Source organism: Diabrotica undecimpunctata, chromosome 8 (genome assembly GCF_040954645.1).
Source record: "Diabrotica undecimpunctata isolate CICGRU chromosome 8, icDiaUnde3, whole genome shotgun sequence".
NCBI lineage: Eukaryota > Metazoa > Arthropoda > Insecta > Coleoptera > Chrysomelidae > Diabrotica > Diabrotica undecimpunctata.
In genome coordinates this window covers 111,969,919-111,996,072 of record NC_092810.1, presented here as the reverse complement: position 1 = coordinate 111,996,072, position 26,154 = coordinate 111,969,919, and the positions used below count along the sequence as shown (strand labels likewise).

Here is a 26,154-nt window from a genome sequence, read left to right as displayed (position 1 = left end):
TGTCTATGTTTCTTTCTATTAAGTTCCTAACGATATATATGTTGTCATTTGTCTGTCTTCCTGGCCTAATAATGCTTGTTCTTCTCCCAGTTCTATTTCTACTTCTTGTCTTAGTCTCTTCTCTATTATTTTCATATATATTTTAAAGCATACCGATGACAGACATATTGCTCTATAGTTGTCGCAGTTTACATGTTCTCCTTTTTTGTATATTGTCACGATGATGTTGTTCTGTCAGTTTTTAGGAATTGTTTGTTTTTCCCGCGCCTCTTTACATATTTTCCATTACCAGGTTATTCCTTCTTCTTCCATGTATTTTATTATTTCCGGTTCAATTTCATCACCTCTACTTGCCTTACCAATTACTTTTATATTTGATAATCCATCTAGTACTTCTTCACTACTTATTTGCTCTAGCTCTATGTTTCTTCGCCTTCATTTATTGCATTGTTTTCATTTATTACTTCGATATGAAATTTTTTCTCATAATATTCTTTCCATACCCTAGCTATTTGTTCTGGGTTTATTTGGCTTTGCTGTATCTCTTCTTCTTTTTCGACCTCCTCCATTTTTTCATCTTCCAGTTTCGCAGTGACCATCCTGTGTTGTGTGGACAGTTCTGGTTCCTTTTCCTTTAAGACGTTTTGTATGTTTTGTTCTAGGTTTCTCGTAGACTATACAATCGATTAAGCTTTTCGCATTTCTCTCTTCAACCACAAATGTATATTTGTCTTCAATAGTTTGTTCACTGAATGTGTTTGCTATTATCAGGTTATTCGTTTGGCAGAATTCTAGAATTTTAGTTCCATTTCTATTTAATGATTCTTCCCCATATTGTCTAATACATCCTTATCCCCTATTAACGTCCTTACCTACTATTGAATTCCAATCTCCTAAGATTATTATTTTTCTCTTGTCTCTCTTAATTTGTCTAATGCATTTTGGAGTTCGTTGTAGAATTCTACCATTGTTTCTTCTTCATTACCTTCTGTTGATCCGTATATTTGTATTATTCCTATCTTGTCTTATAATTCTATTTGGGCTTGGAATTAATTCTAGATGATACTGCTTCGTAGTTTGTTATACTTGATTCTATTCTTTTAGTCACTAATATACGTACTCCTTCTTTTGCTCTGTGTCCCTGCGGTACTCCGGAATAGTATAGCCTATATTTCTCGTTGATATTGATGTGTCCCCTTCCAATGTTTTTTGTTTCGCTTATTCCCATTATTTGTACATCCATTTAGGATGTACATCCATTTGTACATCTATTTAAGCCACATTACCAGAGGTGCGAAATATGAGATATTAAGGCTCATAATGCAAGGTAAAATCAAGGGTAAAAGATCCATAGGAAGACGAAGAATTTCCTGGCTGAGAAACCTAAGAGAGTGGTATAGTTGCAGCTCAGTAGATTTTTTTAGAGCAGCCGCCAATAAGGTACGGATAGCTGTGATGATAGCCAACCTCCGATAGGAGAAGGAACTACAAGAAGAAGAAGTACATCCATTTTTTTCATTTCTTCTGTAGTTTCTATTTTCCTTGCCGATCAGAGATGTCACATTCCATGTTGTCGCTATTCCTATATGATTTGTCTCATTATGATGTATTTCTTTTTTACCAAATTAAAAAGAAAAGAAAAAAAGAAACTGAACCAACATTCGGTCCTAGTACTAAATACTCGAGACACTTTAATTTAATAATATAGCAACGCTACAGACTATGTAGACCCTTCGCTTGTAGGATACGATAAATGAGTTTCACCGAGACATGAGATTCTATATCTGACCGAATCGATCTACTAGCGAATCTACTTCAAAGTTACAAATCGAAAATTTTATATGGCTAAGTTTCAAAAAATTGTGGCCATAACATGGCTTGAAACAACTACCATTAAACCATTTTACAACGAACTAAGCGCTGCTAGCCTGTTGGGCTACCGAGTCGACAAACTTATTGATATGTCACCAAAGATATTTTAAGAGGAGTTTATGGTAGTGGAACATGTGACATAAATATTCGCTTCAATAAAAGCTAACAGGGTGTCAAATTTACATGCATTTGTCCAATGAGTTCAATTCGATTGGATCGACAATAGTGAAAAGATGAACAAAGACGGATAAGGTTCACAACAACCCATAATAAATTGAAATATAATCAAAAATTTGTCTACAGAACCTCAAAGCAAATTAAACAGATATATTGTCGTTGTTATAACAAGTGACAAACACCTTACAAGTATTTTAAAGAAGTATACCTTGCTACACTCAAACTATAATGTCTTGAAGAAATATGTAGCGGGTTTAAGAATGTTATCAATGTAAACTTATCCCAAACTATCTAAAAGAAACACGAGTGCAAGAGTTACTATAATGAGTTAAAGACTTAATAAAGGGAATAAAGTTCATTAACTTTAAGGGAAAATTGATAACAAATTGTGTAGAAAATGGGGAAAATATAAAAAAATTAAGCTCATAACAAGATGTATGTGTTAAATTAAATTAGCGGAGAAATAGCAATCCAGTTAAATGAAGGAATTTAAACAATTACAATGTAATAAAAACTAATTTTAAAACATTCTACGATTAGATGGTAATTACTGATATCAATTATACCTGAAATTTAAAGATGAGATTTTAACGATTAATCTTGATAATCAAAAGAACACAAACAAAAAAAAAAGAAATTAATATATAACTGGTGTGGGAACGCAAAACCCTTCACGGGGGTTTGCTTCAGATTTGTATCTTCTGCCCTTGCAGAGATAGTGTGCCAAACGAATTAATACAACAAAGAATTAGATAGTCTGTTCGGAAAGGAACATGTGGTGATCTACAGGGTAAAGACAGCGGACCTATAAATAATGTTTTTTTGAGAAAGATCAGATGGGAAAAGAGCTATATGATGGTCTAGAAAAAGATGGAGAGGCTCATTCAGAGAGGATCTGGGGAAAATGGAAGTGAAACGATGAGAAATAGTGGCACAAGACCGGCCAGAGTAGAAGGCAATATTAAATGTGGCAAAGACTCACAAAGAGCCATCTTTGTTCTAAGAGAGACTCATTAAGACCTTCTTCTTATTGCGCCGTCTCCTTTCGAAGGTTGGCGATCCAAATGGCTATTGTAGCTTTGGAAACTGCTGCACGAAATATTTCTGTGGATGAGCGGTCAAACCATCTCCTCAAGTCTTTCAGCCACGAGTTCTGGCGTCTTCCAACTGATCTTTTGCCCTGCACTTTACCTTCCAATATGATTTGGCGTAATTCATATCTTTCGCCTGTCAACACATGACCCAAGTATTGTATTTTTCTCTCTTCGATTATGCTGCGTCATTCTTTTTGTTTACTCCTGCGCCGAATCGTTGGGAACTTTTTGTATCAATGGAATTCTCAGCATACGTCTGTATATATACATTTCAAAGGCATCTATTCTTTTTTCTGTTTCAGAGTCCATTGTCCAACTTTGTAAAAAATGTTTCATGTTCATGAGTGTTTTCCTCGCTTGTTCGATTCTTGATAGGATGTTTTTTTTTTTGGTTACACTGGCTATTGATGTTTGCTCCCAAATATTTTATGGAACTTACCTCTTCTAGTATTTTTCCGTTGGCATACAAATGTACTTTTGTTGGTATTTTTGAAAATACTACAATTAAGACCTTAATGCAATCTAAAATATGTTTTTGTGCTATGTGGTTTTGCCCTTTGTAGTCAAATTTTAATGTTGTTATATAATTATCACAACAAAACTTAATCAGTATTACACAATATCGTCCATACCCGACGCAATATTTCCCAGATTGTCCGATAATATCAAAATATCTTTAACTGTAAACATATATTGCACAATATTTTAAATATGATATATAATTAAGAATATTGATGTCTAGAGGCCAACAATGACATATATTCATCTATCTAGTGATGTCATAGTGATATTTCTCTAAAAAAATGTGGGATCTTGTAAGTCATGAAATTGACAAGATTCATATAAGTTTACAAAGTTGACAATATTTTTGATCAGTTGTGACAGTTTGACTAAGTGGATAGTTTTTTATGCAGTATAAGCTGAAGTTTCCTAGCATTCTTAAATGTATTGTGCTAAAAGTACACACGGTACTACACATAAATAAAAAAAGAACTATTTCGGTCATCTTTGGAGCATTTCTGAAGTTTAAACCAGGTTTAGAGTAGCTGAACAATTATATAACACCCAACCAAACAAATTAAATTGTACCAATTCGAAATAATATAATTTGGACGAATATACAAATACAAATGAATACATTAATATTAAAACAATCTTACTTTTTAGACTGCGTTGTCTTCAAAAATTATACCAATATATAATTTCAATGTTTGCTACTAGAAAAAATTAGTTAGATGATCAGATATATTAGTAATAATATAGAAGCATGGGATCAATCTAATCAATAATCATATTGCTGGAAATAAAAGTTAATCGACGCTTCAGTTTAAGGTCCGCTTGCCATTATGCTAAATTCTGTACTGAATTTAGTACTAAAAATACTGTATCTACAAATTAGATGCGTGCGCCGATTCAGTACGAAAAACTAGAGCATGTTCAAATTTTTAGTACTAAAAATGATGATATATTAATTAAAAGTAAGGTTATTCTCAACTATCCGCAACAATATTTTAAACAAAATATTATTATCCATTTGTAAAAAGTTTTTATATGTGAAAGCGTCTTCTACTAATAATTTTTCATTCAGCATATTTAATATTCCTTTGCCTAACCTTCTTCGTATGATTTTTTCCTTATTACTAGCATCATTATTACAATTAAAGATACTGCACATAATTGTATCTTCTTTTTCAGTCAGTATTTACCTGTATGTTTTGTTTACTCTAATCATAAATCAAACATCACTGTTAGGTTATCATTACAAAATTGGTAGAGGACTAATTTGGTAAGGTGTAAATTGCAAAGAAAAACACACATCTTTCATATTAAATCGACTCGCGCAACTAACTAATATTTTTAGTACTGAAATCAGTACTGAAATTAGCATAATGGCAAGCGAACCTAAGCTATGTACTGTGTTACAAATCATTGAGTTCATTTCCATATGAAAGCCGTAATGCTGACTATGTGCCTTAGCCGTAGCATACCGAGAGAAGTCCGATTCCGGTCCTGAATTTGCAGTTAGATTCCTACAGTCAATTCGTCGTTTGGTTATGTTTCAACCTAATTGCAGTATGACCTACAACTCCTTTTGGCAGTGCCTTCGCGACATACAAACGGAGAAGATCAACTAGTTCATTTGAAACCGGTCATACCGGTCATTCTTCCAACGACAAAATTATGTCAACAATTTGTCTAAACAAACATTTAAACGTGTATTTAAAAAAAAACGATATAACAGAGTAATGAAGGACCCGACAAAACTCTTGATTGTAATGAAGCCTTTACCGAATTTCTATCGTTAACCTAAATTTCAGTACTCTAGGTTCTCTCTATTTCTTCTTCTTCTTCAAGTGCCCTCTCCGCTACGGAGTTTGGCAATCACCATTGCTATTCGTATCTTTGAAGCTGTTGCTCTAAATAATTGGTTAGATGTGCACTGGAACCAGTCTCTTAAATTGCGCAGCCAAGATATACGTCGTCTCCCCACGCTTTGTTTGCTCTGAATCTTTCCTTGGATAATTAACTGGAGCAATCGGTACTTTTTCCCTCTCATCACATGACCAAGATATTCCAACTTTCTTCTCTTGTTGGTGATCAACAGCTCCCGTTCTTTGTTCATTCTTCGAAGAACTACACTATTTGTTATTTTGTCTGTCCAAGGTATTTTCAAAATTCTTCTGTATATCCACATTTCGAAGGCCTCTAGTTTATCGGTATTGCTCTTGTTTAAAGTTCAAGTCTCTACTCCGTACAGCAGTATCGAGAAAATGTAGCATCTAACCAATCTCATTTTCAGGTTTAAGTTAATGTCACGACTTCCCAGAATGTCCTTCATATTAACAAAAGCAGCTCGAGCCTTTCCAATTCTAGTTTTTATTTCTTCTGTGATGTCATTGTTGTTATTAACGCTTGTTCCCAAATATTTATATTTGTGCACCCGTTCGATTTCGTTATTGTGAATGTACACGTACAGGTTTGCATTAAATCTTTGTTTTTTGAAATAATCATGAATTTCGTCTTCTTGACGTTCATTGTTAACCCTTTATCTTCACTAGCTGCGACTACCTTGTTTAAAATGGCTTGCAGGTCTTCTACTGTCTCCGCCATTAAAGCCGTATCATCTGCGTATCTAATATTATTAATTGGTTGGTCGTTAACTTTTATCCCAATCTCTTCTTCCTCCAATGCTTTCTTCATAATTTCTTCCGAATAGAGATTAAATAGCATTGGTGACAGCACACATCCTTGTCTAACTCCTTTTTTAATTTGAATTTCATTTGTTGTGCTATTTTCGATGCGTGCGACTGCCTTCTGATTATAATACAGAGTAGATATTATTCTTATATCGCGAGTGTCTAACTGTTTAGCTTCCAAGATCTCTAAAAGTTGGTCATGATTGACGTTATCAAACGCCTTGTTGTAATCAATGAAACAAGCAAATACATCTTGATTCACATCCAAACACCTCTGTGTCAAGATGTTAAAGGTAAATAATGCTTCGCGAGTTCCATATCCCTCCCGGAATCCAAACTGAGTTTCTCCGATATCTTCTTCCAATTTTCTGTAAATTCTATTGTGAATTCAAATCATGAATGTGTTGCTTGTGTGAGTCCATTTCAAAAGGTAAAAGAAATAATAAATTAGACTTACTCACAATCAATTTAATTTAACTATCAGACGACCGGTTTCGCTTTCTACAATATGCAAAGCATCTTCAGGTCACGATACAAAGTTAAATAAATGATGCCGGTACTCTATTAATTGATGGTTGAAAGAACATGGTTCAAACTATCTTGTATTGTTGATTGGAGAACTCAAGTCAACTATTGTAATTGTTTAACACTAAACGGGGAAGTTCTTGAGGAGACAGATTTTATCCAATGAAGTAGAGATAGGTAAATGTAATTGTTTGTTTGATGAAAATAATGTTCTATACCATTAAGTTCTTTATATTTATTCTGGAGATATATTTATGAAATGTGTATTATTTATTGAGATTTTTATTTTTGTTTTGGAAGGTGACAGTTGTGAGACAATGAATAAGAATAGATGTACAAATTGTGTGGGTGTGCAATTATATCAGCTTGTAATTATCAAATTTCTTTGATAAAGTTATGTTACAATATGTGGCAAATTGTTGTAAAGTCCAATATATAAAGTTAAAAATTAAAATTGAGACACTTTAAGACACACAGAAAACACACAGAAAACACTTAAAAAACGGGGGGATGAAACAGACATTAAATTTAAAAAAAAGAGGAGGATTTTAAAAGAACTACATCTCTTACTTGGAGACAATGAGTTTTTTTAATAGTAACTTGGACACCAGGTTTCAAGCACTACAATTTACTGCTCTTCGTCAGGTTCCCGGTAGTCATATACTTGACTAGGTCAAGAGTGTGACTATTGGGTCTATCTTCTCCTCAAGAACTTTCTCAATAGACACTTTTTTCAATAAAGAAGTTTTTCCTAATAGACACTGTCTTCGATTAGTCAAGTGTACAAGTGTCAAGTCTTATAGGGACCTGACGATGAGCATAGAATTGTAGTGCTCGAAACCGATCGTTCAAGTGACTAGACAGATTGTCAGCAAGTCTTTCTTACGATAAGACCATCTATGACATATGTAAATAAATGAGGGACAGTTAAAAAGGAAGAGAAACAATGCATGCGGCGAAAGGCGAAAGCATGGAGTCACAAAAAAGGTTAGGAGTTATTCAACGTTAAGATACTAATAATCTGATATGAAGAGTTACTAAGTTTCAAATTTCTGAAAGGAGAGAAAGACAAAAGAACACCATTATGGAAGTTTTTGAACCCGACAATCCACAGTTCGAAACGTGCTGTCTGTATCATTGTTATGTATTTTTCTTATCTAGTTAGTACTTTCTGTCCATCCTAAGTTTTTACTCTTTTTCAGATTCACTGAATAGACACAAATGTTTGTCTAACTATAGTAGTATATCGATAATAATGAATATACTCACAAATCATATCTCCCCTGATCTTATATAGAGAATATATATAGAGATATAGAGAATTATTCTAAGACATTTCTAAATTTCATAAGCTTGAAAAAGGTGGCCAAAAAACTATTTTTTTCTTGATGGTTAAAGCTGATTTGGGACTGTAACATACCGCTATAAAAACTCACAGCAAATAACAAGGTAATCTGGTACAAGTAATCACAATCATCTGTAACAAGTAATCACAATTCTTTTTTAAATGAGCAAAGAAGACATTAAGTTGGTAAGAGCCATTTACACCAAATACTGCCCTATAAGAGATTACCTGAATACTAAGATGACCAATTTAGACAGTAAAAATTATCGTTTTTCTCAAAATTAAAAATTAAAAAAACAGAAAATATACTAGTCGACCGCGTAGCATTTTAGTAAATATTGGTTTCAGAACTGTTGTGATACAGTTTGATAAAGTATTTTCCTATTTTATTCGACCACTAATAGTGATCTTTTTGTATCTCACGTCTTTCAAGCGTCACCGACCCTCTAATCGCATCATACTACTTATACATCGACCGACCCAAATCCCCGAGAATTCAATTCAAAGCCGCAGAGTCAATTTTAAATTTAAACTACGACTTTTGAACAATTTATGAGTAGATGTGGCTCATTCTAAGTACCTACTATATCATCCACAATGAAGTGAGCACGCCAATCTACTGAACTATCGACCTAAATCATTAATCCTTGGTTCTTGGACCTAAATCATTAATCCATAATCGTGGTTTATAATAATCCTAGTTTTGCACTCAATGTTACTAAAGAATGGTTGCAACTGATCACCTAACTAATTTTCAAACATTTATATATACACACATTCCACATGACATAGTGCGGTGTTAAAATATGGCTGTGTAGTGTAACGATATGGTGTGTATGTTAAAAATGTGTATTGAGTGAATGGCGCTGTGCATTCATGCAAAACCTACCAAAATAATCTAGCCCATGATATGGGGCGCGAACTGCAGCGATTAAACAGAAAATCAAAAATGAACTAGTTTCATTCTACGCAGCTCTTAAATGATTAAAAAAAAGGTAAATACTTTTCATTTACTAACTCATTAAAACTAAATTGAAGTATAAAAAGGACACTTTTAATCTTAGAATGTGTTTAATGGAAAAAAAATGAAAGTTTAATGAAAATTATAGGTAAGTACCAACAAAATCTAGAGTATTACAGAATACCCCGTTATCAAGTAAAAAGTTTAATTAAAACTAGTGACTACAAAAATCTTTGGCGATCCAGAAAATATTTATATAGATCTCTGTCTTTGTAATATTTATATTAATAGGATTTTTTATTTGTTTTCTTTAAGGTACTAGTGTTTTAAATCACGTTTTATACATGCTTTCGAAAAGAAGGCCTTTAAACAGCAAAATGCGACAGAAATGGGCGATAACCGCCATGGTTAATTGTTTTCTTATAACCAAACATTATGTGAAGCTTATTTAATGGTCGCTCAACCTTAAAAGACGTAAGTAATAAATGACCTTCTACGGTCCTCATTTGATATCTAGAGATCGAAGATCACATCTGGGATTACATGAAAAATGGACTCTTTAGAAATAATGTAAGTATTTTTGCTGGCAAGCCAAGTATTTGTCTTACAAGCAGAAGAATAGCAGACAAAGGAAATGAAAAAGAGAAGAGACTGATATTTCGACTGCGCCATCTATCTAAGCAGTCGTTTCCATGGAAGTCCTTACTGACCTCTGTGAAAATTTGAGAAGAATAAATTAATATATTAATAAATTGTAATTGAATATTTTGATCAGATTAGTATCTGTATATACGAAAGATAAAAATGCAGCAGACCTTAAAATTCTAGAGCGAATTTACACTGTGGAGTACATAAAATAAACTTAACAACAAATGTTTTGCACCACAAAAATTATGCTCATTTTGATAGTTGATTTTCTCGTGAACGGAATAACGGATTCCGATATTTTTTTTTATTATTTAGATTGTTTCTTTGGTATTTACGCTATTGAGCAAAAGTTTACTCAAACTTCTCTTTTGGGCTTATACCAGGTTGAAGAAAAAAATGTTTTTTTTATGTTAAGTTTGGGACACCCTGTAGAGAGGACAAGGCACAAGGGTGGGTTTACATCAACACCATGTTGTAGCCTCATGTTTTGTAAACATTTTGTTTTTAAATTTTTCTGATGTCTTTAAAAACGAAGAAAATAAACGGTTTTATTCTTCAACATGTGCTTTAAACAAATCAATACTCAATTAGTGCCCTGTAGGGGGGAATAGGTACAGGGGTGAGTTTGCATTAACATGAGACTACATTTGGATGTAGTCTCATGTTTTGTGAACATTTTGTTTTTTTAGTTTCCCTGATATCTTTAAAAACAAAGAAAATAAACGGTTTTATTCCTTAACATGTATTTTAACTGAAATAATACTAAATTAAAAATAAAAAATAACAACAGACAATACTTTCAAAACAAAAAGAAACATCACGTAAACTAATATCGCGTGTTTCCCCCTCTACTTCTAGTAGAATAGAGGATAAGATGGAGGCTGTAGTACTCAGAGGCTACAAAAAGAGAGACGGTGTTGTATTTGAGTGAGCGGGTGCGAGAGTGACGCCCAAAAGGTACGTCAAGTATCTGGGAATTACTTTTCACCAAGGCGGAAGTTGGGAGAAACATTTGAGAGCGGTGAACCGCAGAGCTATTCAGAGAATGGCTGCGCTAAGAGGATAACCCCCAACATCGGTGGACCCAAATCCGAAAGAAGGGCGCTTCACGGCGTTGTGCAGTCTGTCGTCCTCTACGCGGCCTCAGTCTCGAGTGAGAAGGTAGAAACACCAATTTACAAGAGGCTCATGGTACGTGTCGACAGAACTAGTCTGCTGCGGGTAGCATGTGCCTACAGGACTGTGTCAGCTGCCGCTCTGTGGGTGATCACCGGCTGTGTTCCTTTACATGCGCTGGCAGGTGAAAGGACCAGGATTCATAGTCGTAGGGGCCGGAACATTGGAAAGCGAGAGATGACCGAGATAAGATTGGCCGAAAGATTAGTTTCAATCGTTCAGTGGCAGCAACAGTGGGAGGCAACACGTGATGTGGCGGAATGGACGAAGTCACTAATCCCGAACCTTCAAAGCAGGGTGAACTGTGGTCATAGGCAGCTGGATTATTATCTGACGCAAATGCTCACAGGCCATGGTTGCTTCCGCAGTTACCTTTTCAGGTTTAGGAGGGCTCAGTCCGATCAGTGTCTTTAGTGTGGTCTCTCTTATACTGTGACACACACGATGTTGGAATGTGAGCGTTGGACGGATGAAAGAGAGAAGTTTGAAAGAGAGTGTACCTGCAGAATGCTTGATTCCGTGAGAGAAATGGTGGAGAAAATGTTGGATGAGTGGTGGTGGACACGGATCCACAAATTTATCAGGGAGCAGCTCTCTTCAAAAGAACGAAAGGAGAAGGAACTCGCAACATAATTTTACAACGAGCGAGTAGCACCTCGGTGAGGTTCGGACTGTTGCAGGCTGAAATAGGAGCGAATGAAAGACAGACGACGCGAGAGAGATAACAACCTCGCTAAGGCAGGGGGTTGAAAGTCTTTGGTGGTTCGTGTGGGTGTGGTTTTCCCGACGAAAGAATGAAAATCGGGTGATAGCAGAACATCAGGAGAGATGTTTTGCCTTAACCAGCCTTTCTATTCTAAAGTCTGGAGTGACAGAGGAGAGGTTTTTAGGTGGACGCCGAACGTCTCGGAGTGGTGACACGACGTGTCAAAGGTCTAACTCCCTAAGCTATTTCATCATGGCACAACTTCGTTAGGGTTTTAGGAACCCAACACTACTTGGATGAGTCACAGGTGTCTGTATGCAGATTTTCCTTCTTCTCTTTAAAGATGTAAAAAAGGCGATGTTATTCAAAGTAGAGGGGAAACACGCGATATTACTTTACGTTGTTGCTTTCTGTATTTAAGGTTGTCCTCCCTGCAGGGTGTCTCAAACTTAACAAAAGAAAAACATTTTTTCTTCCCCTCGTTATAAGACCAAAACAGAAGTGTGTTTAAACCTTTGATCCTCAGTGGCAATACCAAAGAAAAAGTCTAACATAATAAAAAAAAATTAGCGAAATCCGTTAATCCGTTAAGAGAAAATCAACTATCAAAATGAGCATAATTTTTAGTGGTGCAAAACTTTTGCGGTTAAGTTTATTATGAAATCCATGCACCGATGACTTTAGTTAGTACCACGTAATATGGGTTGAATACTTGAAAATTGATAAAAAATCTGAAAACAACTTTGATGCGAAAGTGACAAACACTGAAATGAAATAAAAATCAGAAACTAAATGACGGCGAAGAAAACAAAAATGTAATATCGCTAGCACATATAGACTAATACATATGGATACATAAATAGCACTGCGTACTTTTATTATATACTTTATTAAATATTTATTCACTTTATTGTTTGACATTATTCTATGTCACAGTTGCGGTTTGGTAAACAAAAAGTATTTACTCTTTTCATATGAAGTGTTTTGGACGAGTTAATCTGAAGATTTGTAATTTTAGATGATAATTAACTATTTAACAAAAGGGTAATTTAATTATACCTTACTACTGGTTCTATATAAAGTATACTGTTAGTTAACAGTAACTATGTGGACTAACAAAATAATTATTTCTTTAAAAAAATATAAAACATTTAAAACAATTTGTAAGCTTTGTATTAGTTAATAAGCACGTTATCAGAATCCATGAGAAAGTTATTCGTACTAAAAATATGTACAAATGAATGCAAAGATATTTCGCAGAAACTCGGGAGTATAACTTATTCAGTCAAGAAAAAAACTGCATGTGAGTGTCTCCACGCAAGAGGAAAACTGAATATTAGAAATAGTAGCTTGCTAAAATGAGAGGCGAACTATACTGATAAGAGCAAACGAGAATACCTCTTAATACAAAATCATAAACAATATACAAAGTATCACGTTGAGAAACCAACTAATTTTAAATAAATAAAGATGAAGTTAGATTTAATAATTTCTAATCTCAGTTAACTGGAAATGTCCATAATGAACTTCAAAGAGAAAAGTAAATTCGAAACTAAACCAAATAAGTACTTCAGTAAGACGAACAATATCTCTGAGTTGGACAACATATGGAAAACTAAGGAACATATTTATGGCGAAAACGGTCCAAACTCCAGTGGCAATTAGTTAATGGAACCAACTGGCTGGATGATAATGATGAGGCTCGGAATTATCCTATAAGCAACAAAAAGTAACTTAAGACAGGAGCACCATCTGCGTGTATAGGAAAAACTTCAATAATACCAGTATTTATGATCCGAAAAATGTTATAAATATAAGTCCCCTAGACTTCTTGGTAATAATATTGTCCTAACAATAAATGACATCAATAGAGAGAAGCAAGTACGTACTCGAATTCAAGAAACAAATGTATTCAGAAGGTTTAACATTGCGTAACGTATGTGCAATAGAAAGTACTAGAAAAAATTGCTCACTGAGATATCACATTTATAAAATGAGCAAAGCAAATCATACTCTCTCATCGCTCTTAAATATTTCTCCCAAACAGTTAATAAGAAGGCCCATTGATACAATATTGGACTGATCATATATGTACACTATACACAAAAGATCTTTCAGGTAGCTGCGTGGAAAGGTCCACGAGGCTTGTCAAACTAAGGAATCAAATTTCAAACATTAAAACATAATTTAAAATACTTGATAAAAATCTCTTAATGGCATATTGGGATGATATGATGTTTTATTACTACTATTTTTATTATAATTAAAGTACCCTTTGAATTACGAACACATGACAATAGCGAGATCATAATTTAAAAATTATATAATTAGGAGTTTAATGTCTTTAGTACATATTTACTTAAAATATATGTAAAATATCTACCTACATCTTTACTAAAATAAAGTTTTTGGCGTAGAAAAACTATTACAATAGTGATTTTTCGGTTCTTTTATGACTGATTTCTCTGACCCTCTCTTGTGATGTACATCTTTCTGGCTATACACCAAAAGACTATCTCTAATGATAGCGGCTTCTTCTCTGTTTGTTTGTTGAACTGCCAATTTTCACTCTCGTAAAGTACTACCCTTTTAAAAGTACTGTTGTAGAGTTGTTTTTTCCTTCTTTTAAGATCGTTTTTGACCATAGTACAAAACTTTGCACCAATTACTTTCTTCTCTTTTATTATGCTCCCTTTACTTCGTTTTTCGTTTATCCACTTTGATCAATATTTGCCCTGAGGTAGATGTATTCTGAACATGGAGAGACACTCTTACCGTTTTCCACGGTATGATTACATACATATATTTGGTTTTTGTTGCATTTACATTAAGATTCCATCGTTCGTATTCGGCTATCAGTCTTTTTGCCATTAATTCTAGATGATCTCAATTCTGTGCGTATCCTACATGGTCGTCAGGGAAATACAAGGTATATATCTTAAGGAGTGTTGAGGAGAAAGTGCAGCCCTGTCTCAAACCTTTATTTACCATAAAACCCTCGGAAAACTTAGCAAAAAGGAAAACAAAAAATGGTTAGAGCGCTAATTTTTATCCTTGATTGCAGTTTATGGTAAAATCGTTGTATAGCGGTAATCAATGTTATATTAATTGCGGTCTTTTCTAGAGTTTCCGCAGCTTGAACATGAGTCCAGTGTCGTATGTCTTTGTTAAATCCACGAAAAGCAGATGGGTTTGTCTGTCTCTGGACAGTTTTTTCTCATTGAGATGTGATAGTTTAAAGATATGGTCTATACAAGAGCGTCAGTCATGGAAACCAGCCTGTTGTTCAATCTCTACAGGTTTATATTCTTCTTCTAGTTAGTTACGGTAATGCATATATAGTTCTTACAGTCCTCTTTGTTGCCTATTTAGTGGAAAGGCGTAATCCAGCCCTCTTTCCATTTTTTGGAATATCTTCTCCATTTATATATCTGTTAAAAAGTTCTGTTAATACCTTTGTGAATTTGGAGGTCCCATTTTTTATTAGTTCTACAGAAAATTCTTCTGTTCTAAAGGCTCTTTTATTTTTCATCGATTTTATTTGATTATTTATTAATTCGCGGTTTAAGAACTTAAGGGAATAGTTTGAATGCAGTAGAGCAGAACTTTTTAGAGCGGCAGTCAACAGAGTCCGCATAGCCATGATGATTTCCAACCTTCGATAGAAGATGGAACTTAAAGAAAAAGATTTACTAATTCCTCATTTATGTGTAGTATTTGGGCCCTGTACATTATATCTTCTAAGTGACTTATTTATATATTCAACCCTGTGTTCTTTTAATTCTTTTGAGTGGTGACTTTTCCATTTGTCTATTTAGATGATTTGGATATTTTTCTTGTTTTTATTATTTTTCCCTTATGTTTCTAATAAATCTCCATTCTTTTGGGAATCTACTTCCACCTAGATTAGATTCCACATCTCTGTATCACCGTTCCCGGCTTTCTTTTATGCTCCTCGAGTTTACCATTCCATACGAGGTTGGTATTTCGTAGGATGTTTCTTGTTGGGTCGTCCTTACCTAAGGCTTCAGTGGCTGCTTTTTTTGTCGATTCCACAATGTCTATATATATACCTACTGTCTTTAACATTTACTAGTGCAATTCTTCAATAATTACTATGTCATTTCATTTAGTCATCTTTACAGATACGTTACAGGATACCTGTATTGTATTGTAATGTGTCATTTTCCGGTTATCTTTCAACAATTTTTATTATCTCTTCTACTTTATATCAATGAGATGGTTAATTTTAAATTTCTCTTCTCAGGCTATCAACAACTTCTGTTTCGAATTATGATAATTACTTATGACGTCAACAATTTAATAATCCACTAAAACATGTTTCTATCTTGCTAGTAATTTGCTTTTTTTATAAAATATTTTTTCTCCTTGGTTAACTTTCTGATTTCTTTAATGTGAGAGTCTTCTATAGTGTCTTTTGGTTTACTGGTTATAGCCCCTGTCTTATTTTTCCAAAAAAGTCTCGTGAATTCCTTTGTTTCTTGTTAATTTTCTTTGTTTATCTTCTTTCGCGTTGGCGTTCGAGGTCACAAATCGTTTTCTTTTCTCATATTTTTTACTTATCCCATTCATTGTTTCTTTTATTAAATATTTGGTTAATGTTTTCTAGTTCTCTTCTTTGTTTCTTGACGTCTTTGTTTCTTTTATTATGAATGTTGTCACTTCTGAAACATATGTATTTTTTATTTTGGTTTTTCTATTTTTTTTTTAAATTTGTTATTATTGTGCGTATTATATCCGTAAATTTCGTTGTCAACACTTAGAAATAGTTTCCGTAAATAAAAAAAATATATATCTAACCTATTTTTACAAAACTGATTTTGGAAAACCTAGAAACATCTAAAACTATATAAAAATATCAATCTCGTTGTTATAAAAATATACTCACTATCGAACGAAACAAATAATTCTGGCATATCTTCCACAGATACCATAGATCTGTAATCCAGTTTTGGTGCAGGAGTTTTTGATTTTGAGCTACTTTCTGTCGGTTGTCTCATGAAAGTTCCTACCGATGAACGCCTGCAAACAAAATTTATGGCATATTAAATAATTTTAATTGTGGCAGTCGAGGATCTCGAATAATACTGTAACTTTAAAGAAATTTTAATTATAGAATTTTACATGCAATGGACCTTTTCAATATGTCAAAATGACAAATACGAGATACACAACTCATAACATAAAATAATACAAATTAAACTGAATTTTATGAAATAAAGTTCAATACTTTTGTTGCTATCTAAAATGTATTGCTGTATTGTACGTTCGGTAAAACAAGACAGTTATAAATACCTTAAAAACACGTTGTTTTATTTGTTTATTTTCATCATATTAGTTACTGTAAAAGTTAAGATGAACGTAGAGACTATAGAACGTGTAGTTAGTTACCAATAAAAACGGCTGTTACTTAATATAAGTTTATATTACACAAAGGGTATGAAATTGGATTTAAAGCCAAGCCATCAAACGTTATCTTGCATCCCACTACTAATCCATCGTTCGGAACTACTTTATCGCGAATTCTAACTCAAAGGCAAAGAACTAAACTCTATTTTGCTGCAAAATATGAGTGCATCCATCCACCAACAGATGTCGCTACTGTAATACATGTCAACTGTTACGACGGTTGCCGTTCCAAGGCAAAATGGTCTAAGTCTGGCTTCTGATCATTCCACAGCGTTCTATTAACCCTGTATTAAAAATAAACTCTAATTTAAAGAAAGCGTAACGAAAAATCTCAAAAAACCCCATTGTACCGTTAAATTTTGTTCTTTTTTTGATATAATTTTATGACTAACTATTTTGAAAAAGCAAATAATAGTTGAATCGTGAATTTGAGGTTATGACATTTATTTTAGAACTTCATCGAAGGCGTTAACTGATAATGAATTGCAGACTATAGTAGAAGATCCAGAATTTTATAACTCAGACGTAGACAGTAATACAGATATGGACGGATTAATACTTAGTGACCACGACACTTCGTTGGCAGCGTCGCTGGAAAGTTATAATTTAGAAGATGAAGCTGGAGATATACCGACAAAAAATGATGATGAACAGAAGTGTATGTATTCAGCTGATAAATATTATTTTGGCAAAAAAACGTTATGTGGTCAAAAGAATCATCTTAAGTAACTCGTACAAGGGCTCATAATATACTTCTTTTATTACCGGGTACAAAAATATGCAAAATAAGGCAAAAAATATTGATACATCCGATATATTCTCATCATGGCAGTTATTTGTCTCAAACGAATTTTTATAAATACTTTTGATGCATACCAACCAATTTAGAGACTTTATTATAAATCTCCTCAACCGACGTTTACCAATTCCCTGGATATGATCGAATTAAGAGCTTTTATTGGATTACTGTATTTATCTGGTATAATGAAGTCCAACCACGAAAATATTTTGGGACCTTTTGCTGAGGAGAGACATTGAGGCATGAGGTCGTGACATTTTCTGTGCAACTTTGAGCGCTCGTCGATTTATATTTATATTGTCTTCTTTGAGGTTTGATTGTATTACTACCAAAGAAGCTATAAAATCTAACGACCGTTTAGCTGCAATAAGCGAGATAATGCAGGTTTCGAATGTACATGCCTAATATTCCTGCAAAATATGGTTTAAAAATATTGTGCTTATGAGATTACAGAACTTTCTATGTATAAAATGCGTTTGTGTCTACAGGCAGGAATGATACAACTGACAGAACATTATCAATACCAACTCAAACTGTTCTAAAACTTAAAACACCAATTGAAGGTACAAATAGAAATATTACTTGCGATAATTCTTTCATGTTGGTAGAACTGCGTAATGTACTTAAAGCGAAATGTTTGACAGTTGTAAGGACTTTGAAGCAAAATAAGCCTTAAATTCCTCCTGAATTTAACAAAAATAGAAAACGAGCAGTTTCGTCTTCAATTTTTGGACATAATGAAAATATAACTATTTGTTCTAATGTGCCCAAGAGAGATCGGGCTGTATTAGTGCTCTCCACGATGTATCAAGATCAGAAAATTAATGAGATAACTAATAAACCCGATATTCTTATGGACTATTGACATTCTAATCAGTTGGAGCAAGGTGTATTTCTCTCCCCGTGTAATCTGTCCGAGATATTCCAATTTTCTTGTTTGAATTGTATTTAAAAGTTCTATTTCTTTATTCATCCTTCTCAGAACCTCTTTGTTTGTGACGTGTTCTGTCCACGATATTTTCAGAATTCTTCTATACACCTACAGCTCGAATGATTCCAGTTTTTTCATTGATGTTGCATTCAAGGTCCAAGATTTCATTACATAAAACAAAGTCGAAAAAATATAGCACCTCGCCAACCTAACTCTTAGTTCCAATTTTAAATCCCTTGTACATAGCACTCTTCTCATTTTGTTGAAATTTGCTCTAGCCTTTTCTATTCTGATTTTGATCTCCCGAATGTAATCATTTGTGGAGTTAATCATTGTTCCCAGATATGCATATTTGTCCACTTGTTCGACGTTGGTTCCGTTTATTAGAAGATTCTCGTTATTTCTTTGAGTTTCTAAATATAGTAGGCATCAATGCTATGATAATACTTAACTGCAATAAAAAAAGTCGATTAAATAGACGAAATAGTACGGAGAAATATTTTAAAAACCCTTGGAATGGCTTTAGTGAAACCACATATTGAGAGCCATGGTGTTAGACCACTTAGTCGTGAATTAAGAGATATAATAATAAAACTCGGTGGTACTCCACTTCCTGCACTCTCCGTTGAACCTGAACCGGTCAGAAAATTAAGATGCCACGTTTGTCCTAGACAAGCTGACAAAAAAAAACTAAGCAAGTGTGTGAAAAATGCCTATATCACATATGCACCATTCCCAGAAATATAGTTTGCTCCAAATGTTTCCAAATAATTTTATACTATATATATGTTTTGTAGTCTTAAATAAAATGTTTGATCAAAAGTTGCATAGCCATTTTTTTTTAATATTTTACCATTTGAAAAACCCATTTTACAATTTTACTTTTTTTACTCATTTACAAAAGGGTAACCATTTGAAATTTAAACTTGAACTGAAGAAAATTTTGAAAGACCTCGCTTATGTTAGCTTTATTTATGATTTTTATCATAGAATAATAAAGTCTGGGACTTGCTTTATCAAATTGAATTGATAAGCAAGAAAAACGATTCTTTTATGCCACAACAATTACAAAATGATACTTATCCCGCAGGTTTAATACTTGTCTAGATGGGTTGAATGCCTTTTAGGAACTTTTCTTCTCTATCATTTTCCCATGAGTAAAAGTTTTTCACATACATCATTGAGACCTGAATTCAAAACTTTGCAATGATAAAAACTATGTCATTGGCCAGGAATATAACGGCGGCACTGTTTTAAGCTTCTAGGCTTTCATCAAGCAGCTTTTTAAAATGCATTTTCGGACAGAATTTAATAAATAAATGTTAAGAAAAAGAAAAGAAAAAGAAGAAAAAAATAATTTAGAAGTTAGAATTAATATTAGCTATGCGCACGTGTGCTTGGTTGTATAGTAACTTCCAGTTAGTCAAAGTCCAAGTCAAAATTTGACCAACATAGCACCGTTGATTGAATAACCCAAATCAACGATAGCACACAACTAATTACTAAATTTACGGGATAGTTGGATCCGAGTTCAGTAATTAGAGTATAATTAGATCTTTTTGAAACAGTAGAAAAGGCCCAGAGCTTTGTATACGAATCAAACATTATAAATTCGCAAACTTTTTCATTAAACGTTGAAAACTATAATAAATTATAAAATGTTTCTTTAAAGCTTTTAAAATTCTACACAGATATATCACTACTAGCACATAGTTATATATTAAAGGTATATACAACGACAAATAATAATAAAGGATAAAAGAAATGCGGCTTGCTGTCCTGGCTCACTAAATACTAAGAGTATTATTAGCTAAAAAGCAAAGAGGTGTATTTAGTGTGTGTGTTTCGTGGTGTGTATAAGGAAACATTTAAATTATCATTTCGTTTTGAAGAAAAAAAAATGACAATTACTAAATTGTTGATAACAGTTGTAAGATGTTTTTGAAAAGTTGGAAAAAAGCAATTATCAGAATGTAATTATATTGATAATCAGATTTTATGTTCTTCTTCAGAATTCATCTTCATCCTCCTGCTAAATTTCGCAAAAAGAAGGTTTACATTCTGCAGTTAATTTTATCCATTTTCTTCTTGATTTTATTTCAAATACACCTGGCGAATCCTATATACAAAGTGTCTGCAGATATATTCTATTTAACGTAAAAGATTTAGTTGTTTTCTTGACATTATAAGCTCTTAAGACATCTTGTCAAGCACGTTATCTTGACAGATAGCACTAACTAATATCAGGTAACCATACCACAGATAATTATATTAATATTTTCTTTCCCAGTTCAAACTGTGATTATTTACAACTCTCAGTGAGTTATTATTAGCACAACTTGTACTTGTGCATCATTCGAAGTGAATCGAATAAAATTTGATTCAGAGTCGAATCTGTGAAAATAAAGGTTTTACCTATAGAGTGTAAACCCATAATATCCCCTCTACTGGGCCACACATTCCATCCTCTGTAATTTTGGGAATAATAGTTTAAAAATGTTGAGGACATTGATATAGTTATATTATCATTAGAACATGCAACTCATTTATTTTGATGTCAATAAAATTTTCTTCAAAACGTTCACAAAAGTAGCATAATATTAAACACGAATCGTGCAAAGTAGGATCCACCTAGACACACACACGTACCCTACGGCGCCAACCGAAGCACCAACTTGGGCTCCCATAGCGCCCACCGTAGCCCCCATAGCTCCAACTGACGCGCCGACTTGTGCACCCATAGCTCCAACTGAAGCGCCTACTTGCGCACCCATAGCTCCGACCGAAGCACCAACTTGCGCACCCATAGCTCCCACCGAACTGATTATGTTAGTGGGGAAAAAGCTGCTAGAAGTCGAGTCGCCTGTTAGTGGACCGCCACTGCCTCCGGAGTGAGGGCCTGCTGAGCCGCCGGACCCGCTGTCCTCTGACGGGGTCTTGTGAAACAACCCCGTGCCGAAGTCCACGAGATGTATCGGTGAGCTGAGTAAGCATTAGCGGGCAAAATTTTTGTTAGACTGATTAGCACAAACAACAATTATTTAATGTAACATTACCTGAGAATAATTTTTTTCCTAATTATGAAAATTTACAAAAATTAAGAACAGTTAAACTGTTTTCATCTTCTTATTACGACTTGAAATGAAAAGGTGGATGATTGCTGGTAAGAACAGAATGAAATGAGTTGAGTGACCCGATACCGCGTTATTTTAAGATGTGTAAGCACCAAGAAGTAAAGGAACAGTATTTGTAATAGTTTATATTCAGGAAATACGTGATAGTGTTTTTTCTGTTTCCTTTCCACTTAAGATGTTCATGTTTTTCTATATTTGTCACAACGATTAGTAATTCTCTTAAATATTCTCGATATGTACCCTCCATATGGTTTCATGCATACACTAGTATGTAAAAGAGAAGTATGTCCAAATAATTATTCAAATAAAGATTAACTGCAGATGTCACTGAAGAAGAATCCCTTTGCTTGGTAACTTGCGAAAATGATTTAGAACAACGCCAACCGAATTATTTCGTAGTGCAACGAACAAAGTCCGTGTTGCAGAGACCCACACAGTGGATTTTCTGATGGCCCATCCTGGACACTAGGTACCTCGCCCACCATCGCCGACATATTAGTTTTCGGTGACCCCAAAAATCTCTGAGTAACGAGTGTACACTAATTTGTATATGTAAATTTCCACAAAACTCTAGGTGACGAGGGCCAGGAGCACCAGGTGCCTCAGAGACCATCGCTGTCATGATATTAGTATTCTGTGACCCCAAAAACCCCCAGTAGTAATGTTAAACTAATTTTCGTCAATTATTTCCATTCATTTAACTGCAAAAAATTGGTTTATTGAAACCTATTTGATTCTCCCATCAGTTTGTCACAGGATACATACCTACATAGTTTTTAATATACATAAATAATCATTTAACATAATAAGTATGACAGGTAAATAAAAAAAGTTACTTACTGCGTATTAAAACATTCATTAACTACTACAACGTATATAAATATATCCAGGTAAAGTTACAATATAAACTGTTGTGTAAAAGAAATATCTTAGGAGTAAATATTAAAGAAATATTGTATACAAACCTTGAAAATACTTTTGAGAAAACTGAAGAATGTTGAACGTCAGCTGCTGAATGGGGTTGACTAGGAGGTTTATCTTCATCTTTGTCTCCGCCGAGAGTAGTTTCGACCCACGACAGGGGATATGACAGTCTTTTTAACATCTAAAAGAAAAACCATATAAGAAATGTAGTAATAATACACATTATACCATATGGTCAATAGCTTAATCTAGTATTAACCATTTCTATAACCACAAAATAATACTGATTGCTAACCAAAAAATAATCTTATTGTGACAGACTGCAAATGGTACATTTTGTTGGTACTTTCGACACTTCGATAGAATGACACTGATTAATTGATGTTTTCTTTGTTAATAAAGTTTGTATTCTGAAAATGATACTGACTAGACAGAAGGGCACGGTGTGGAACACACGACTTAAGCAAAGCTTCTAATAAATTGTATATAAAAGGCAAATTACTTTAAATAACTTATTTTCATGCCCAACTGTGCCACCCTGGACACTTAATACTCCGACTAATATTACTACTCTTACAGTTTACCCAAAGAATGTCACAAATCCTAAACCCATTAACAAGAATCGGTTGCTTAATTAAGGTTGCTTAAGAAAGTTCTTAAGCAACCGCCACCTAAGCGTTAACCTCCGATGGCGCGCCACGAAATGCTACGTACTCTCTACGCTACTTTGAAGGGTGGACGTTAATAGCAGCAACTATAAAGAAGTTAGCGGCTCTAGAAATGTGGCTGTATCGACGCATACTGAGAATACCTTGGACAGACAGAGTGACCAACTTCTTCTTGTAGTTCCTTCTCCTATCGGAAGTTGGCTATCATCACAGCTATCCGTACCTTATTGGCGGCTGCTCTAAAAAGATCTACTGAGCTGCAACTATACCACTCTCTTAGGTTTCTCAGCCAGGAAATTCTTCGTCTTCCTATGGATCTTTTATCCTTGATTTTACCTTGCATTATGAGCCTTAATATCTCATATTTCGCACCTCTGGTAATGTGGCCTAAATATTCAAGCTTTCTTGTTTTGATGTACTTTATGACCTCGCAATCCTTTTGTAGCCTTCTTAACACTTCTGCGTTTGTAACTCGTTGGGTCCATGGTATTTTCAAAATCCTTCTATAGCACCACATCTCAAATGATTCCAACTTCTTCAGAGTGACCAACACAGAGGTATTAAGGCGAATAGGTAAAGAGGTGGAATTGTTAACAACTGTTAAAAGGAGTTAAGCGTCATACCTGGGCCATGTGTTCCGTAATGATAAGTACAGTCTGTTACAGCGTACCGTGGAAGGAAAGATTGAAGGTAGAAGAGGTTTGGGCAGAAAGAAGAAATCCTGGATGAGAAACTTGAGAGAATGGTTTTAAATACCAGAAGCTGCGAACATAATACATGCGGCACAAAACAGAGAAACCTATCGTTTGATGGTCGCCAACCTTCGGTAGAAGACGGAACATAAAAAAGAAGATTAACAAGAATGGAATATGTTATTCGAATACCTATATTTTGCAGGATATTTACTAAAGAAGCTATTGCAATTTTAATAGCACTTGAATTATGCCTAAAAATACAGATGTCATTTTTATAGTAATCACAGGTTCACTATGTGACATTCGAGATCTCATCGAACTATCCCGACATGTCTCGTATGGTTTGGAATGCCAGAGAATGGATATAAAGAAGAAGTTAACAGTTCAAGTAGTAGTAGTGATTGAGTGTTTTACTGAAGTATTGTAACACTGTTTACTGTTTTCAACCAAAGCGATTGGAAAGAAGTGTAGCACTGCTGACAACGGTGGGATAAAAAAAGATATTAAGAAATTTTTAATGGTTAATAAAAGATCTACAGAATTTGATAAAGGAATGGATACGTCTGGATCGCCGTATGGTTTTAAAACTTTAAAGAAGCGTAGAGAAGAAGGGGAAGAGCTGAAGGAGAAACGTAGACAAGAGAAGGAAGAAATAAGGAGCAGCGAATAGGAAGAAGCGGAAGAGATGAAGAAGAAGCGTAGACAAAAAGATAAAGAGAAAAAGGAGGAGAAGCGTAGAAAAGTAGAGCAAGAAATCATACATAGTTTATCTCAAATTTACGACTATTTTAAGTTAGAGTTAAGTCAAATTACAAGTTGAATAGATAAATTAGAAGAAGAAAAAACTATTTAGAAAATGAAATGGAACACCAACAAAACAATTTAAAACCTAATTTAGGAAGACAAATAGTTGAGTTGGAAAGGAAAATTGGCACCCAAGCTTCTGTATCTAATAGTTTCAGTATCTAATGTCGAATCTGAACAAACAACTATATCATCTTCCATAAATGACACAGTCACAATTAGAACTAGCAAAGTTTTAAAACCCACCCACATTCGATGGCCAAACAGCATGGGACACTTATCGTTTTCAATTCGGAGCTGCAGCTAGAGCAAATGGCTGGACTGAGAAAGAAATGACAACTTCCTTGGTAGAGTTCCTTCGAGGATAGACAGCGCAATCGTCTTGCAATTTCTGCCCCATGATGCACCCAGTTATACCTCCCCGTTCAAACTTTAGAGGCAAGATATCACCAGCAGCATCTAACGTAGATTTTCCAAACTCAGCTGAAAGTTCGATATCAAAAACATAACGAAAGCCTGTAAGAATTTAAATCCCGTACTAAAAGATTATTGCATTTGGCGTACCCTGAGGCAACTAAAGATTTTCTGGAATAAATTAGCATACAGGCATTCATAGATGGACGGATGGATGGATGTTAAAATGCAACAAGCTTTCCGATTACATCACAAAATGCTAAATGGAGCACTAATCTCAGCCCAGTGGAAAGGAAGTCACTACCGCAAATAAACAACAACCTATTTTATCCCAAATTTTAAGCATACTGCAAAATCTTTAACAAAAGACTCAAAATGAAAACATAAGATGTTTTAATTACGGAAGCATAGGACATTTGCAAAATAATTGCAATCCTGATTGTAAGCTGACCCCAGGAAAGGATAGAAAAATCAAATAATGAGGTCAGAAAGTCGCATAGATCGATATCCAGAAGCCCGTCACAAAGTCCCACTAGAAATAATAGTAGATATGTCTCTAAGAAATCGATCTTCTATAACTGACTACAGACATTCAAACAATAATGGAGAAAGCATTGTTATTCTTTCTAGGCGACCCTGTTTAGAACGAAAATA

The 26,154-nt window shown here is 34.2% G+C and overlaps 1 protein-coding gene across 7 annotated transcripts in view; it reads right to left on the bottom strand.

The window, feature by feature from the left end:
- mtd (TLD domain-containing protein mustard) overlaps window positions 1–26,154 on the bottom strand; it is a 916,705-nt gene that overhangs the window by 142,885 nt on the left and 747,666 nt on the right. For 6 of the 7 annotated variants that reach the window (XM_072540745.1, XM_072540746.1, XM_072540743.1 and 3 more), the window contains 2 exons: window positions 22,961–23,100; window positions 16,611–16,744 (listed from right to left, as the gene is read on the bottom strand). In XM_072540745.1, the coding sequence (XP_072396846.1) occupies window positions 16,611–16,744; window positions 22,961–23,100 (274 nt within the window). Of the gene's footprint in view, window positions 1–16,610; window positions 16,745–21,510; window positions 21,844–22,960; window positions 23,101–26,154 lie in introns of all 7 variants that reach the window. The other variant, XM_072540756.1, reaches the window with a different exon arrangement.